The sequence below is a fragment of the Colletes latitarsis genome, chromosome 9 (assembly GCF_051014445.1).
Source record: "Colletes latitarsis isolate SP2378_abdomen chromosome 9, iyColLati1, whole genome shotgun sequence".
Lineage (NCBI taxonomy): Eukaryota > Metazoa > Arthropoda > Insecta > Hymenoptera > Colletidae > Colletes > Colletes latitarsis.
Genome location: NC_135142.1, coordinates 21,270,237 through 21,286,390, shown reverse-complemented (window position 1 = coordinate 21,286,390; position 16,154 = coordinate 21,270,237). Strand labels below are relative to the sequence as shown.

The 16,154-nt window shown below is 41.9% G+C and overlaps 2 protein-coding genes across 2 annotated transcripts in view; both read right to left on the bottom strand.

The window, feature by feature from the left end:
- LOC143345398 (uncharacterized) overlaps positions 1–6,069 on the bottom strand; it is a 22,569-nt gene extending 16,500 nt beyond the window's left edge. Inside the window, exon 1 of the mRNA XM_076772484.1 lies at positions 5,883–6,069. Coding sequence (XP_076628599.1) covers positions 5,883–5,924 — 42 coding nt within the window. The 5' untranslated portion in view covers positions 5,925–6,069. The remainder of the gene's footprint in view (positions 1–5,882) is intronic.
- LOC143345397 (uncharacterized) lies at positions 2,301–16,154 on the bottom strand. Its single transcript, XM_076772483.1, has 6 exons — positions 15,773–16,154; positions 14,679–14,834; positions 7,196–7,440; positions 6,817–7,106; positions 6,416–6,728; positions 2,301–6,348 (listed from the first exon to the last, which is right to left on the bottom strand). Exons 1-6 carry the CDS (start codon positions 15,911–15,913, stop codon positions 6,069–6,071), a joined length of 1,425 nt encoding a protein of 474 aa, XP_076628598.1. The 5' UTR covers positions 15,914–16,154; the 3' UTR covers positions 2,301–6,068.

The following is a 16,154-nucleotide window of genomic DNA, read 5'->3' as shown; positions in this document are numbered from 1 at the left end:
GACTCGCCACACGTTCGTTAGTTGCGCGTCGCCACACGCAATTATCGAGTTCTCAGTGTACATTACTAAATGCACCTGTATGATTACTATTTTACCACTATATAACTGTATTATATATCTATCGAACTTTTCAGAAAAAAGACCATCTTTAGGGCCTGAAATCTTAATTTCAATTCCATTGTATTACCTCAGAACCATAAATATACATTGTAGGACACAAAACTAAAACTAAAAATAAAATTCTTTCCACGATAGAGTCACAAGCGACGATAGAGAAATTGTTTGGCATTTCCTGAACGTCGATCAATCAGATTTTCTTCGTCGCGTTGCATGGTCGACGCCCTGTGCTTTGCATAGCAATTTCCTTTCCAAATGCGAGCACTATCCCGCGCATTGCGGGGTCATGCTACTTTCAACGAGAAACCTTTGGCGTTCCCCGAAGTATTGCAACAAACCCATGAGAATCTCGCGACTTATGAGAGAGGATACACGATTCTTTAACCTAGAATAATAAGTTACGATTAAATGTCGTGCGCGTAAGTTACATAGCCACTCGAGAAATTATTAATTATGCTATTCTCTGCTTCTGTAATACGATTACACGGAATATTCAAAGAGTTTGATGTAAATGAACTACACCGGAAGGAATTACAATAGCATTTTCCCTGCGAAAGGATACCCAGTAGAGATCTCATTCTCATCATTATTACTGTTATTATAATATTCTCATTACTAAAAAGTGTTAACACTTTGACGATTTACTGTTTGTCGACTCAAAATTTTTTTTACACAGTTCTATTATTGGATGATCACACAAATATCAATTTTATTAATTTTTATAGCTTGTAGGTATTAATTTGATACGAACAGTTTGAGATAGCTTTCTATATTCCTAGCATCCCTTTGGTCTACAATGTCAATATAGAAACATCAAACTGTTCGTATCAAATTAATACCTACAACCTATGAAAATTAATAAAATTGATATTTGTATGGTTATGAGATATATTATAAGATAGCTTTCTATATTGACATTGTAGACCAAAGGGATGATGTTAGGAATATAGAAAGCTATCTCAAACTGTTCGTATCAAATTAAATTCTCACAATGAACAAACATAGTAAGTTGACTAGATCGTCAAAGTGTTAGAGTATAGGTGATCCTGTTCGAGTTCCACCGCGTCCAGAAGGATCGTTTCCGCGCCAAAACGGAAGTAAAGCGTCGGACAAAGGGACGATTATCTCATTAGCCTGGCTCGCGAATAATACCGGTGCAACGTAACGAAAAAATGCAGTTCGACACAGCATCCGTTTACCGGTAGCCGTAACACGGGCGCGGCAAGGCAATCCGGCCGTATCGGAGCAGGAACTCGATAACCTTAGAGGTGGGCCGAAAGAAATGCATACCGTAACGTTTCACGTCAGCGTTGGTGTCGTTTAAGAAAGTCGATCGAGGATTTAATTTATGGCCAAACGGGTGCAGCTCGCCACCGGACGCGACACGGTTGCAACGAGTGCATACTTGTCGAGCCCGCTATCCCTGATCCGTGTTACGTATATTTACGAGAATATATATAGGGAAATACTCATTTTCGAATTTGACTGTACGTGTGGATTTTATAGATCTTGTTTTTATTCGTTCGTGCAAGATATCGTGTCAATCTGGTGGACGTTAAATAACTAATCGTTGAGAGACTTTGATACATTATTCGGAATATTCAGCTGTAGACAGTGAGAAATATGAATTGAGAAAATATTCATTTTCGAATTCGACTGTACGTATCGATTTATAGATCTTGTTTTTATTCGTTCGTGCAAGATATCGTGTCAACCTGGTAGATTAAATAACTGTAATCGTTGAGAGACTTTGATACATTAATCGGAATATTTAGACAGTGAGGAATATGAATGGGGGAAATACTCATTTTCGAATTCAACTGTACGTGTGGATTTTATGGATCTTGTTCTAATTCGTTTGTGCAAACTATCGTGTCAACCTGGTGGATTAAATAAGTCTAATTGTTGAAAGGAACATATCAACTGATCGAACGTATCTTGTAAAGTATTATCTATCTTCGTAAAGTATTATTGGAACAATAATCATAAATAACATACTAATTTAGCAGTCACAAGAGCAGTCCAAGGATTTGGAATTCAAGCCAGATCAAAATTTATTTTTTCAACAGAATAAAGTATGTAATTATTCAAATAGATTGAGCATTTGAATAAATTAAGCTCGAAAAAATTAAATCTGCTCGGATGTTGGAACAGTTTGTATTCAAGTTATAGGCCAAAAATATTTATAAAATGTAATATAGCCTGAATGATATACAAAATACGTCTCAAAATATTCTCATGGGTCTCGAGTCCAAGACAAAAATCGCTACCTACCCCGCTTTCGAGCGAATCTGGGGATCCAAAGACCTGAAAATGGTTTTACTTTTTGAGTCGTGTTTTATTTATAAAGGTATATGGGTATACATTTCGTTTCATGATTATGGCAGTAATATACAGACTCTGAGTAGCTGCACGTGACATCAACAGTATAAAAGTAGTCTAAACAGCTGCTATTAGAGGCAGTGGCATCGACCATTCACTCCTCACAACAAAAATGACATAAAAAAAGAAAAAAAAATAAGAGAAAAACAAAAATCTCGTCTTGCCTATAATCTAACTTATTATAGTGAAACATTTTTTATGCCGATGTGCCTCCCTAACACGTTCAATTTTAAATGATCAAAGCGAAGTCAGATAAATCCCGGAGAAAAGGCACTATACGTCTATTAAATACATGTAGTATTCGACTCTCGATCGTACAAAGTACTACAATATAAATCATTACGCTTCATACCACGATATCTCGATTCGTACAAAAATTCTCTTCGAAAGGAGAAAGAAAATTTTCAGATCGTATCAGACCTTCGAAGGCCAATTCCAGTTAAAAAATTGAAGTCTCGCCGATAGCAGACGCAATTCGTTGACTTTAACGCGCCACTTAGTTCCTGGTATTCCTTGTTGAACGAAAAGGTAGTTTAGCTCAGCTTGAAAGTAATTTTAATTGCACCTCCGTCTTTGATAGGACTTAATTGCACCTTCGCGTTAACTAACGTCAATTCATTACCAGTCCCGACAGTAAAAAGTGAAAATCCACATATACCGAGGGTACGTAATCGCTGACATAACCACGAAAAAATACAATTCCTTATAAAAACAAAACAATATAAGTCGAAAGTGCGAAATATGTAATATTTTCTGTGAAATTTCGTTCTCGAGAACATCGAGTTTCACAATCCGTGAAAGTATTTATAAATATTGTAACATATCTTCTTCTCTATTTGTACAATAATAAAATCGAAAAGTACTTGTATTATTTTTAACCGAATTAATTCTTGGAAACAAATTAAAAATAATCAGTACATCGAAACGATCGGTCAACGAATGTTCACACTCGATTTTCTCAAAGATAAAGTTGCGTGGAGAAAGCTTGCATTCCACAACTTTTAATCGTTATTTCGCAAATAATCGTCGTTTCGTCGGTTATAGCGTGAAATACCTCCCACATCCTATGTAAAGCCATTGAACTGCGTGTCAAATTTCGCGTGACGAAGGAAACAAGTGTTCGCTGTCTAGAGCAGACCTCGAGGCGCGAGTCTCTGCCCAGCGTTTCGTTATTCTAAATACAACTACTTACGTGAAAAAGATTTCTTTTCGTAACTGTATAAGAAAGGCCGGCATTTTTATCTTTTTCTTCTATTCATTTTTTTTTCCATTTTTTCTTTACATCAGACTACTTAGGTCGCTATGAACGATAACTATTCTTATGCATCCTCGTCGCGCGAACACCCGAACGTATTTTCCCCCACAAGAACACTCCCCAAAGATCCCTCTTTTATTTTAAATTTCTTTTCCTTTTGCTCCATATTTTTCCCCTTTGCAACAATCGCAACTATTGTCGATTAATTCTATATTGCACTAGTTATAATTATACAAAATATATACCTAACGGTAGGCTTAGCTTTTGAAGTATACCCTTTTAGGCACAGTTATTCCGGAAATAGTTTCGATCAAACAGAAGCCGGAAGTGGGTGATACGTGAGGCAGGAGGCACGGCAGTTTTTGCGACACGATCTCTCGCTGACTATCTATAGTTCTATTCTAAAGACGAAAGGAAGTAAGCGCCATAAAAGCGAACTCTATGAAGATACTGGAAGAGACAGTTTGTTCACAATGCAGTCTCTCTTGCGGAACATTCGACAAACCAAGAATACCACTCGACGGTATTGCAGCTGGGCAATTATCGCGTTAAAAGTAAACGAGAAACGTACAATTATTATTGTCTTCTAGAGTTTGATTGACATTCGACCAAAATGAACGAGACTCGTGCTTCGTTACGAATCGTTATTACCGATCAAATTTACGATAGAAAAAGTGCGCGAAGAAACAAATATTACTTGCATTTGTAAGTACACAGACGTTTCGTAGCAGTTTCTTCTTCGTTACGAACGACAAGATAGACTTTTGTCGTGTACGAGTCTTACTCATAACATAAGTATAATGGACGAAGCAGAAACTTTGTTTATTTCGAATATTATTCATTTTTAAATATAATAACAATAACTGTACGACGTGAGAAGGGTTGTGTTATGGAAGAATTAATATTTGTTGCGTAAAGATATAGAGATCTCGACTCATCTTTTTTAATGATACGATTCAATGATCTATACAAGGTCATTGAAGATCACGACAGGTTATAGATGGTAAATGCCTAATATTTTGCTGCATTTTAAACGATAAACAGAAAAATATAAGACTGCAACATTGATCAGTATTAATGGTCACTATTTCGAACATACACTATAACCTAAAAATCCGCCATAACCGAATGGGAGAACTTGAACGACCTCGTATTTCAAACGAATAAAGTTTCTGCCTTTCCCTGTATACTCAGATAACTTGTATCACAACATTGTTGTAATCGTAACACACAATGAAATTTCCCGAGTATTGTAAGAAAAATAAAAAAAAAGCAACTTCTCGCTTGAAAATTGATCAGTAATATAAACATCTGGGATGCTTGCATCGGTAATATTGTCAACACTTATGCTATACCACGGCAAGAACTACGTTTGGTATTATAAATTGATAATGTGGCTAATAACACGTTTCCTCTGAAGAATCATCGAGCTTCGCTTAAAAAAAAAAAAGAATCACAAGATCGAAATAGACTCTTAACATTAATACGCTTTATATGTAGCCGTATAATCGTCCAATAAATGGTTTTTAACGATAGAAAATATTCGTATACTTCTATTTTAAACGAACTCCTTACCCGAATAGCGATTTATCAACTAGTTTTACGTAACGCGTTTCAATATTGAATGATGCCGATACGGTATCATTTTTTTTTCTTTTTTTAGAAACTATTGCTTCGAAACAGTGAATTCTCTAGATCGTGGAACGTACGTATAAAAAAATATAATAGCATTGAGAACAAACTTGTACATCGAATAGCGGATACTGCTAATGGTTAAAGATGGCGGGAAGCTAGCTATGTAGGAACGTATACTATTAAGTAGTTGCATTTAAATACCGACGCAATAGTGGAATCTCTTACCATAAATCAGTATCGCGTCAATACCTAAACAGTTCACGAATAACGTATGCCTTAATTCATATACATACATACGGGATACACAGTAGTACTTCTACGATTATTCCGAGATTCTTATTTTCCTGATATGTTGCGTAATGCGAAAAATATCGTTCTCTGTGATTCGTTACCGAAGGCGGTGCACTTTGCGTTAACGGACGTTAAAAGTATACGACGGTTTCTCGAAGCTGCAACGAATGTGTTTCTTGTAACGTAAAATAAAACGACTTACCTCTCTGCGACGATCGTTGTGCACGAACATACTACTGTGCATCTCTTATTAATAAATCAGTACATATTCATTACAATCACAATATGCATGACAATCCTATGCAAAAAGTCCTGGTCGAAATGGAGTGGAGAACTTGTACTATGGTAAGACACGAATCGATGGTACGTATTGACAGGAAGGATAATTCTAGCTGCATAATCCCGATGGATCGACGAGACCGCGTGCAATGAGTTCCGCCGTCGCCGGGTCGCCAGCCTGTTTGACACTCGAGTGCTGGGGCGGCGTTTGCTGCACGTGGGGTTCGAAATGCGAGCGCACGTGGAACATGAATTCGGCCTTGTCCGTAAAATCTGTACGGCACATCAGACAGAAATGCCTCTCGGACGCGTACGGTTGCGGTGGCGCCGTCGACGCTGGGAAATAAGGAGCAGCGTGCTGTGGCGGGGCCGACGCCTCCAAATGAGACCTGCAACGGAACGTGTTCGATCGTTCAATCGCCCGATCGACTAAAATCATCGTTACTACGAACTTACCGAGCATGTTGCATCCATTCTTCTCTCGTGGCCAATGCTCGACCGCACAACTCACACGCCCAACTGACCGGTTCCTCTTTCAGCTTGTGTATAGTGTCCTGTCGAGTTTGCTGTTGCTGCTGCTGCTGAGCTTGCTGTTGCTGCTGCTGTTGAGCTTGCTGTTGCTGCTGCTGCTGCTGCTGAGCCTGCTGTTGCTGCTGCTGCTGCTGATCCGAATTCGGGGCAGCGGGCGTAGACAGCGGCGCTACCCCCGGTCTGTGTCTAAGTTTGTTCATGTGAATAACTAGCTTATCTCTGCGCGCGAACGCTTTTCCTACAAACAACAGGCCGTCCGTAAAATTAATTAAACCCAAACAAGCAACACCCGCCGCCCGTGGACGCGATGCAACGAACTCGCTTACCGCAAACTTCGCAGGAATACGGTTTCTCCCCGGTATGGATACGCATGTGAATAACGAGTTTGTCCTTACGGGCAAGCCCTTTGCCGCATACGGTGCAGGCGAACGCCTTTATCGCCGGTTCGCCCGTATTGGTAGCCTTCGATGCAAATCCCGGACGAGACGGTACATTGTTCGTCGTTCTCAACGGTTGATTTATTGTCGGTGCTCTGCTGGCGAACTGCTGATCCATCGCACCGGGAAACGGGGGCATCACTCCGCCAGGACGCATCGCCGCTGAGTAATCCGGAGACCTATTTAAAGTTGAATCGATAGTACTATGGTTTCCCGTCGCCGGAACGTTTCGACAACCGTCGTAGGGCGTAAATATTAAATTACCCACCACGTTCCGAGGGAACGTAGCACGCGCACGCCGTCGTCGTAGCCGAGGCCATCGTCGGGCAAAGTAAACGTGGGATTAGGCGCTTGAGGTGTTGCAGGTGGGCCAGGACCTGCCAGCCTCGCTTGCGCGGCTTGTTGTGCCATGTGTTGCTGTACTGCGGCATGAGCCACCGCGTGCGCTTCCGCGTAAGCCGATCGCTGCTGCTGCTGCTGGCTACCATTAGACATCTTGTCCTTCTCCGTGCCCTATTAATCGTTTATTTGCTCTTACACTGTACCGTTTACCGACACGGCCCGCACAGGATAAATCGTCACGCTTTAAACATTACTTGAATCGCAAAGATCGACGTTTTCAACCCTTAAGTGAATTAGCCCTCCACAAGCTTAACGCGTTCACTGCCAGACGAAAACCGTGCAATTTTCAGCAAGACTACAATTTTGATTTTAAATGATTGTAAACTGTATAACATAAAATTTGATTCGGTACTTATTTTTGTAAATTCTATCTAAATTTATTTCCCTCGGTATTTGAACATGAGAATTTTTCTAGTTTCACAGTGGAAGATCCTGTCGAATATGGGTGACAGTCAAGGTGTTAAACTAACATTGTATGATATGTGTCAATGTAATTATTTGAAAACTTATGTGATCCTCCATTCGCTCACTATTTTTTAAATGCTTTAAAGGAGAGTTTCTTTTACCAATTTAATAAAAATCAACATTAAGTAAAATAATTCAGTGAAGATGGAGAGTCCACTTAAGGGTTAATCCAGCAAATTTTGCTTTTCCAACAAAATTGATTTGATATATCACGTTCGTGGTTATAAGTTTCTTTTATCGCGTTTCACTATTTATTGGATCTTGTTAAAACTTCCATTCACCTTATTCGCGTTTTACAATTCTTCGGTAATTTTCTATTCTTTCTTCGTCGACATTTTCTCACTATTTTCGCGAGTGCATTACAACCGACGAGGATCGTGCTCAATTCGTCGGTTCGAGATAAATTTTGTTTCAAAGCAACAGATTCAAATAAAGCTACGCGTAACGCTACTACGCAACAGAGTGAACTCAAATTGCTTTGGAATATTGCAATCATCGTTTATCAGCGTTACCAAGCGATACAAGAGTCATGGTATGACTGATATCACCGGTTTTAAGAGAGCTGTCTGAAAATACCAGATTAAATGTCAATAAACTCGGTGCATACGCGAGTGTAACAAAACAAAGAAAAACGAGTTCCCAATCCGGCAAATACGTAACAGAGACCGAGAAGCAACAGATTTTCGTTGAAACTTGTAATTCTGCTGAACACACGCTATCGCGAAGCATAATGCGTTAAAAATGATGCAATAGTCGGAGAGCCACGATAACGATATTTATAAAATCCATAGTCACTCCTAATGCGTGATTACGTCAATAGTGGCCTGTGCCCGAGAGACAATATTTCGCGTTATTTCTATCGGTAACGATTTCGAAACCGATATGGGAAAACGATTAATCATGGGAACAGTACCGTAGCATGCACGAGAGCGCGTTCGGTGCCAAATATCCGTTAACGATAATCGATATTCGGTAGGAACCGAGTTTCGAACATTCGATCCGGAAAAAACATATTCGACTCCCTCGAATCTGACGCAAGGATCGTTCGTTCGAGTATCGCGAAATTCATAGCTCGAGCGACCAAAAGGTACCGAGTAAAACGCGATACCGTGCGTTCAACGTGCTTCGATCCGTTCGCTTGTATCCGAACAGCGCCGTAACGTTACGCATACAAGGATTTCACGAGAGCAACAACGATTTTGTCCACGTGACGATTCGTCCTGGAAGGCAAGGTATCCCTGAACCGAGGATCCCGAACGACATCGAGCGCATAAAAGACCGGGGGGGAGTTTCGAAGGAGCCGAAAAGATCTCTCCGACGCAGGCTGCTCCGTCAAGGTCCTCCGGGAAAGAACGATGACCGAAAAGAGAGAGAGAGAGAGGAAACGAACGGAAGGGCATAAAGGGCCGGTAGGAGGAGGGAGAGAGAGAAGGAGCTTAGCGTACAAAGCCAGACACGATCCGTTCTCTCCACAAAAGACGGTTAAACGTTATCGAGCAATCCCGGGGTGCTCACGTACCTACACTTTGTCCCGATGTCGGTGCAGAGAACCGGTGGGGCGGGGGGAGTCCCTGATCCTGGTGGATATCACTAACGACGTCACAATTAATTCGACGTCACGTCACTTTGTCCTCGTTCCCATGGTGGTTCACCGAACTGGGTGAAAAAATCGAAAAGCTACCCACGAGGGGCCGGTTCGACGAGTTCCCGTAGCACCACCGATCGCGAGGAGACGAAGACGCCGCCGGTACGCTCGGCGTTCTTTCTTTTCGCGACGCCACGAAAGAATCTCGCGTTTTACGGGGCCGACCGTGTGTCCCGTGGAGCTAGCCGCCGATTCCCGGCGCGGGAGGATGTAAGGACAAAGAGACGAAAAAACGCCTGGTTGGGTACCGGGCGGTGGGGATGGCTAGAGAGAGAAAGGTAGACACGAGGAGAGAGGGCAGAGGGAAAGAGAGGAACAACGACGAAAGAAGGAGCTAGGTCTCGGGTAGACAGAGAGGAAACGAGAGATCGGAGGCCAGAGTGAGAGAGAGATACCGAAACAGCCGGTGACACACGAACGCAGCGCGGCGTAACGATATCGAGTGGAGGTCCCCGCGGAATGCACCCGTGGCGGGCTTGGACCGAGGCGAGAGAGACTCGCAAGCTCCACGGACCGGACAAAAACGGGACGCGAGGAACACGCTGGCGTACGGCGAACGTTATGGCCGGATCCGCGAAAATTGAACGACGTGGCGCGGGAACGGGCACTGAACGGCGGGCACCGCGAACGGGAACACGACGGAGGGAACAAGAAGAGTATACTCTCGGGGAGTAGCGATACGCGGACGAGACAGCGCGGTGCAACGATATCGAATGGAGATCCCCGCGGAACGCATCGTGGCCGCCGCGACGGCCAGAGCGAGAAGGAGGAAAGGGAAGAGAGGGGTATACGCGAGAGGGGGGACGAGAGGGGGTGAGAGGCAGAGGGGGATAAGAGGGGGAACGAGGCAGGGACGCCCTAGAGAGGCGAGTATAAGCGCGAAGAGACCTTCGTGTATACCTAGCGTCGTGTACACAGCTACCGTGTGACTCGCCTGCCGGATACATACAATGACGGAAGAGAGCCGACCGTAGAAGCCAGCAGTCGACGACGACGACGGCGGCGGCGGTGGCGGCGCGGCGCTCTGCAGTGCGTCGGCCCGCTGACCTTGACACTGACATTGACTGAGCGAGCGAGAGAAACGAAGGCAGACGGCATCGTACGGACCCGGGTACGGTGTATATACGCGATTAGGCGAGACTAAACGCGGTGTCCCGCGCGAACCGACGCTCGTCCACGGGACACCGGCGACGTTTTGCTCTCCGTGGTGGAATCGGAACGCGTCAACGATCGCGGAGCCCGGGTAACGAGACTTCGTCGATCGTTTACGGACGTTTCTTTCAGAGGGCAGAGAACAGGTTTTCGAGAGACGCGGGCCTGGGCCTCCTCGTTGCACCTGTGCCCGGGACAAGGAGATCCAAGGGGTCAACCGGGCGGGGAGGGGATCGTACGATCTTGGATTGGGGAGCGACGAGACGCGTGGGAGGGAGAGAGAGAGAAAAGGGGAGCAAACCGGGGGTACGGTTAAAGACGAAGGAACAGAGGAGCGAGACCGCGAGCTATCCCGAAGGAAAGGGAAAGAAAGAGGGGACTAGGCGAGACGTCGAAGAAAAGGAGAACTCTGACTTTCGCTTTCCGTGCGCGACGCAGCCTAGCCGCGGAGCGTCGATCAATAGTGCCGCGACGGTTGCACACACACACACACACACAGATGCACATACGTCCGACGCGTATAGGTTCTCCGTCCTCTGTGCTCGCGCGATCCCCGTCTCTCTCTGGTGCCCTATCTGTTCATCCTGCACGGTTATCTGTATATTATCCCTTCCACGTCTTTTCACCGATGAGTCGCGTGTGTGAGGGTGGAATTATTGGGATCACGCTTCGTTGGACAACGTAGGGGTGAAGGGACAGAGAATCAAGGACCTCCGGCTACCGATCAGCGACGCCCCTCGTTTCGCTCCTTCTCCGTTGCTCTCTTTCACGCGCCTCTGGGTGCCTCTCGCGTTCTCCCCGACCCTCGTCCTCCGACGCTTATCGGGTACCGCGGAGCGCGCGGGATCAGCGCGAAGGGAAGGCGGAACGAAGACAGAGGTGGTACAACCCGGAGCGCGTGTCGCGTAAAGGGCTTTTTACGCCGCTCGAAATGTGGAACTCGTGTCGGCCACCCATTCGACGCATAAAGTCACTTTAACGCGTCGTGTCGGAAATTGCCGCGCGAGTTTATGAGCTTGTAAAGAGTACCCGAGTACTTCCTAGGATACGTACGAGGCGACCCGCGATAGCCTGGTTCCACGGGCCTATTCGTGTACGGGGCTTGTACGGCGATAAATTCCGCCCCGCGACGCCTCGACCGTCGGGGGGGGTTTGAAAAAAAATAAAGAACGGTCTCTACTCTCGCGTCCGTAACACCGCGCGCTTTATGTCAGACTTTTAACGTACCTATATTAAACGCGCTGTCGCCTTCATTTGTAAGGCACTTGCTCCCGGTCGTAAACCACGTGGTCGGGGACCTTAAGCGCGTCCGATGTCTCGTGAAATCAATTAGGAGCAAATAAACTGGTACCCCGTAAACAAGCGCGCCCCGCGGATTGCAACGTTCATTGCTACGTTTAGTGCTGCGAATATCTTAAGACCTATCGTTGGAAACGTATCTTTGATCCATAGCTTCCGATGCCACTAATGTCTCTATGTACGTACAGTCGAAGTCTTCAAGGTTATTTGAAGATCAACTTCGTTTTTTTCTTAAATGGTATATTTTCATTTAGATCTTTATTCTGAGGGGAAAACTTTTTGTTCTTAGATACTCAGCTTATATATGTAAACAGTAAAATATTCACAAGATAGCTGGATAGTTATGCAATTATTGAGATAGCCAATTTAATAAGGAGTTCTTCGCTTAACACAGTGCAACGAACGAAGCTCGCGTGCAAGTATCGAGGTTGCATCTATAGAGATGCTACAGTGCATTGTAAACGATACTTGCAAAGAATTATATACAGAGTGTTCGGCCAATCCTGGGAAAAATTTTAATGGAAAATTCTAGAGGCCAAAATAAAACGAAAATCAAGAATATCAATTTCTTGACTGAGGTTTCGTTAACAAGTTATTAAAAAATTTCAAATCATTCTGAAAAAATTATTTTTGGTTGCTGGGGTCAATTACAATCATTTTTGGTCAATAGACATACCCCCAAAATCCTACCCACTTTCGAGAAAAAAATTCGGGTAGGTACTGAAATTTTTTGACGAAAAAAAAATTATCCAAATCGTTCTACAAAAATTATTTTTAGTTCCAGGGGTCAATTACAATCATTTTTGGCCAATAGACATACTCTCGAAATCCTAACCATTTTCGAGAAAAAAATTCATTACCGAAAATATAATTTCGAGCCAGAAATGTCACTCGAAAATTACGTGCGTATCTTAGAAACGTCATAACTTCTGAACGGATTGGACGATTTTAATGTTTAAAAAAGCAAACTACGCGTATTTTGGTGGAGAATATGTACAAATCGCAAAAATATTCGAAAAGTTGGTCCCTGACCTCGGAAAATGAGAAAAACCCCATAAAAATGGTCCAATTTTCAAACAGTCATAACTCCTACAATAGTGAATATATTTGAATGAAACTCTTTTTTCAAGTAGAGCCCATGGGTACCTACAAAAAAGTATTAGACAACTTTTGTATACGGCGTCAAATAAAATTACTAAAAATCAGAAACGAATTTTTAAGAAAAATCGACAGGGGGTAGGTGCCTAAATTTCTCGGCGAAAAAAAATTTTTTCAAATCATTCTAAAAAAATTATTTTTAGTTGCAGGAGTCAATTACAATAATTTTTGATGAATAGACATACCCTCGAATTCCTACCCACTTTCTAGAAAAAAATTCGGGAAAGTGTGAAATTTTTCGACGGAAAAAAAAAATTTCAAATCGTTATAGAAAAATTATTTTCGGTTGCGAGGGTCAATTACAATAATTTTTGGTCAACAAACATACCCCCGAAATCCTGCGCATTTTCGAGAAAAAAATTCAGTACGAGCGGAACTTTAAACGTTAATAATTATTTAACAAAGCCTCCATCAACAAATTGGTATTCTTGATTTTCGTCCTATTTTGATCTCTAGAATCTCCCATTACAATTTTTTCCAGAGGTGGCTGAACACTGCATAAATCGATACAAAATGTTATAAATATTCTGAGCAAACAAGCAGAAATGGTACTGTTAATCGGTACATTTAAATATTGTGACGACTAAAAGCTACTTAAAATCCATCTCTTTAGAGAGATATTTATGTATACAGTTATCTTTAATAATACCAAGATTTGGCAGTTCAAATTTTTAAATTTATTCCACGTCTCGATTATATTTGGATTATATTCAATTTGTCGCTCTAGGTCGCATCCCCAACTGCGAATTACACCAGACATTCCTGCTTCCACGCAACACCGACTTGCCTCTTTGATTGAGAGACGAGTGTACTTCAAATCCATGTCAAACGCTTCTCCGACAACGTTTACATAGACGCTGCACTCGCCCACTCTAACTTTGACCGACTTTATGCGTTCGCCGATACTCCCACATTGACACGTGTTTCCATCTGTATTATTTGTTTATTCACGCTATCGCAAATAAGGAAACATTTTCCCGCTGTATCATCATTTATTTTTACGTGAATCGTATAAAATATAACGTTGAAAAAATATAACTGAAAAGTATATCTTTTTATTACATATATATATTTTGTAAATGAACAAAATTCATCAGATGGTGGATTACGATTTTATCAAATAAAATTTTATCCGAGCAGTATCCAACCCGAATAATATTGATAAATAGATAATGTCGATGGAAACGGTTAGAATCAGATACGTCGAAACAGAGTCGGTGTAAATATTTGTCGCTTTGAAGTACGCCCTTCAGAGGCACAGAGAGCATGTGTCTCCATGTTTGCGGAAAGAGACGAGAGATGGAGCGACAGAGCAACCAAATGATAGATGGGGGATTACCCGCCATTAACCTTGAGTGGTCAGTTGATTTTGATTCGACTGTAAATCTACTTTTTTCTCTCATTGTATACGATGGATCTCGAATTTTCAACGTTAGAATATACCAATATTATATTCGCATGCAGAATTCATCGCTACGCGTTTCGCAATTTTCGTTGCAACAAATAGTATTGTGCTTAACGAATGGAAAGTAAACGATACGTTTAAATTTCACGCGCATGCAATAGCAGCGCGTTAAAAACAACGAAAACAGAAACATCGTGGATTAATAAACGAGTACTTTTATTTTACCTGGATCACTGTCGCAGCGAGATGCTTCAAACTGTCCGCGTAATTTTTTAGCACCGTGTCTGTGGTCATGCAGCTTACACGAAACTCGTAAAACATGTCCAGTTTATAAACGCATCTCTGGCAGATATTTTTTGGTAATGCATCCTCTTTCGTTATCTGCAACAAATTTGATATTTCAACGTACTGTTCGCGAAAAGGAAATTGAAACAACCGTAAATATTTATTATCGAAGGATCCCTTTATAAACATTTGTACACAACAATCGCGATAAACTGATCACGGAAGAATAAATAACAGTGAAAACTGTATTAGAATGAAAAATTTATATTAACTAAAAATAACTTATTCGTATTAAATTTAAAAATAATTTACTAATATTTTATTATCTTAAAATCTGTTCAGATCTAAAATGACGAGTAGACCCAAAATATTTACAAATTCAAGGTATAACGAGCACCTACAGAAAACAGTGCTTGAAGCTAATTGTATTGCTCTCCGAATAATTAATGCTTAAAGCACAGCATCCCTTGAAAAGAATGCAAATATGTAGACAAGAAAATTTTTAAATTCTGAATTTACTTGTCTTGTATTGTTACATTCAAATATTCTGTGCATTAGGCTGTTACATTTGAGATCAATGCTTCTATAAAGAGCACACGAGCTAACATGAAAAATACATAACATGATAAGAACTTAATTCTAATCTTATGTAAATCTGAAGCACGTATGTTACATGCAAGTATGGTGATAGTACTCAACTGAATCCATTATTACAGAAAGACTATAAAATTCCATTCCATCGCTCTTTCCTAAACAAGCTTGTTCTATCTTACGAAATCCATTCATAATAACTGATACTTTAATACAACACAAAGCTTAATTGAGAGACAATGTAAAAGAAGTTGCATTTGCAATGGAGGAACATATTTGCACCAGCTTTTTATAAATTGATTAATCAGTAAATCTTAACATAAACTCGACTGTACGAAGCACGTGTTACAAAGAGAATCTCGTAAATATAGTACAGAACCGAATAATAACCAGCCAATTGAACGACGAGAATTTTTGTAACGCGAGACAAATGTTTGACTTACCACAGCAGGAATGCAGGAACGTATTTTGAAAAGTAACTGCCTCTGTTCGCCTTCTTTGTCGAAGATCTGAAGCTGATGGTTACTCTTCAATGAGCAAAGTCTGCACAGTTCGGCAAAATTGAAGTCTTCGTTCATTGCCATCCTTTGGAACCCCGGTTAAACACAAACGCTCAGCGACTATAGTTAGGTTATGCTGTCCGCGACCGCTCGTTTTTTCGTAATTGTTCGACGTAACAAGGACCACCGGCGACGCGACGAAGGACCGCGACTCGCGTAAGTGTATCGATAAACAAAAATTAAGTCGATCGCGACGAACGTTAAGAAATATGAATTTCTAACGAAACTAAAGTAACGCCGCCATTTGATTCTTTCTCTGTCGCTG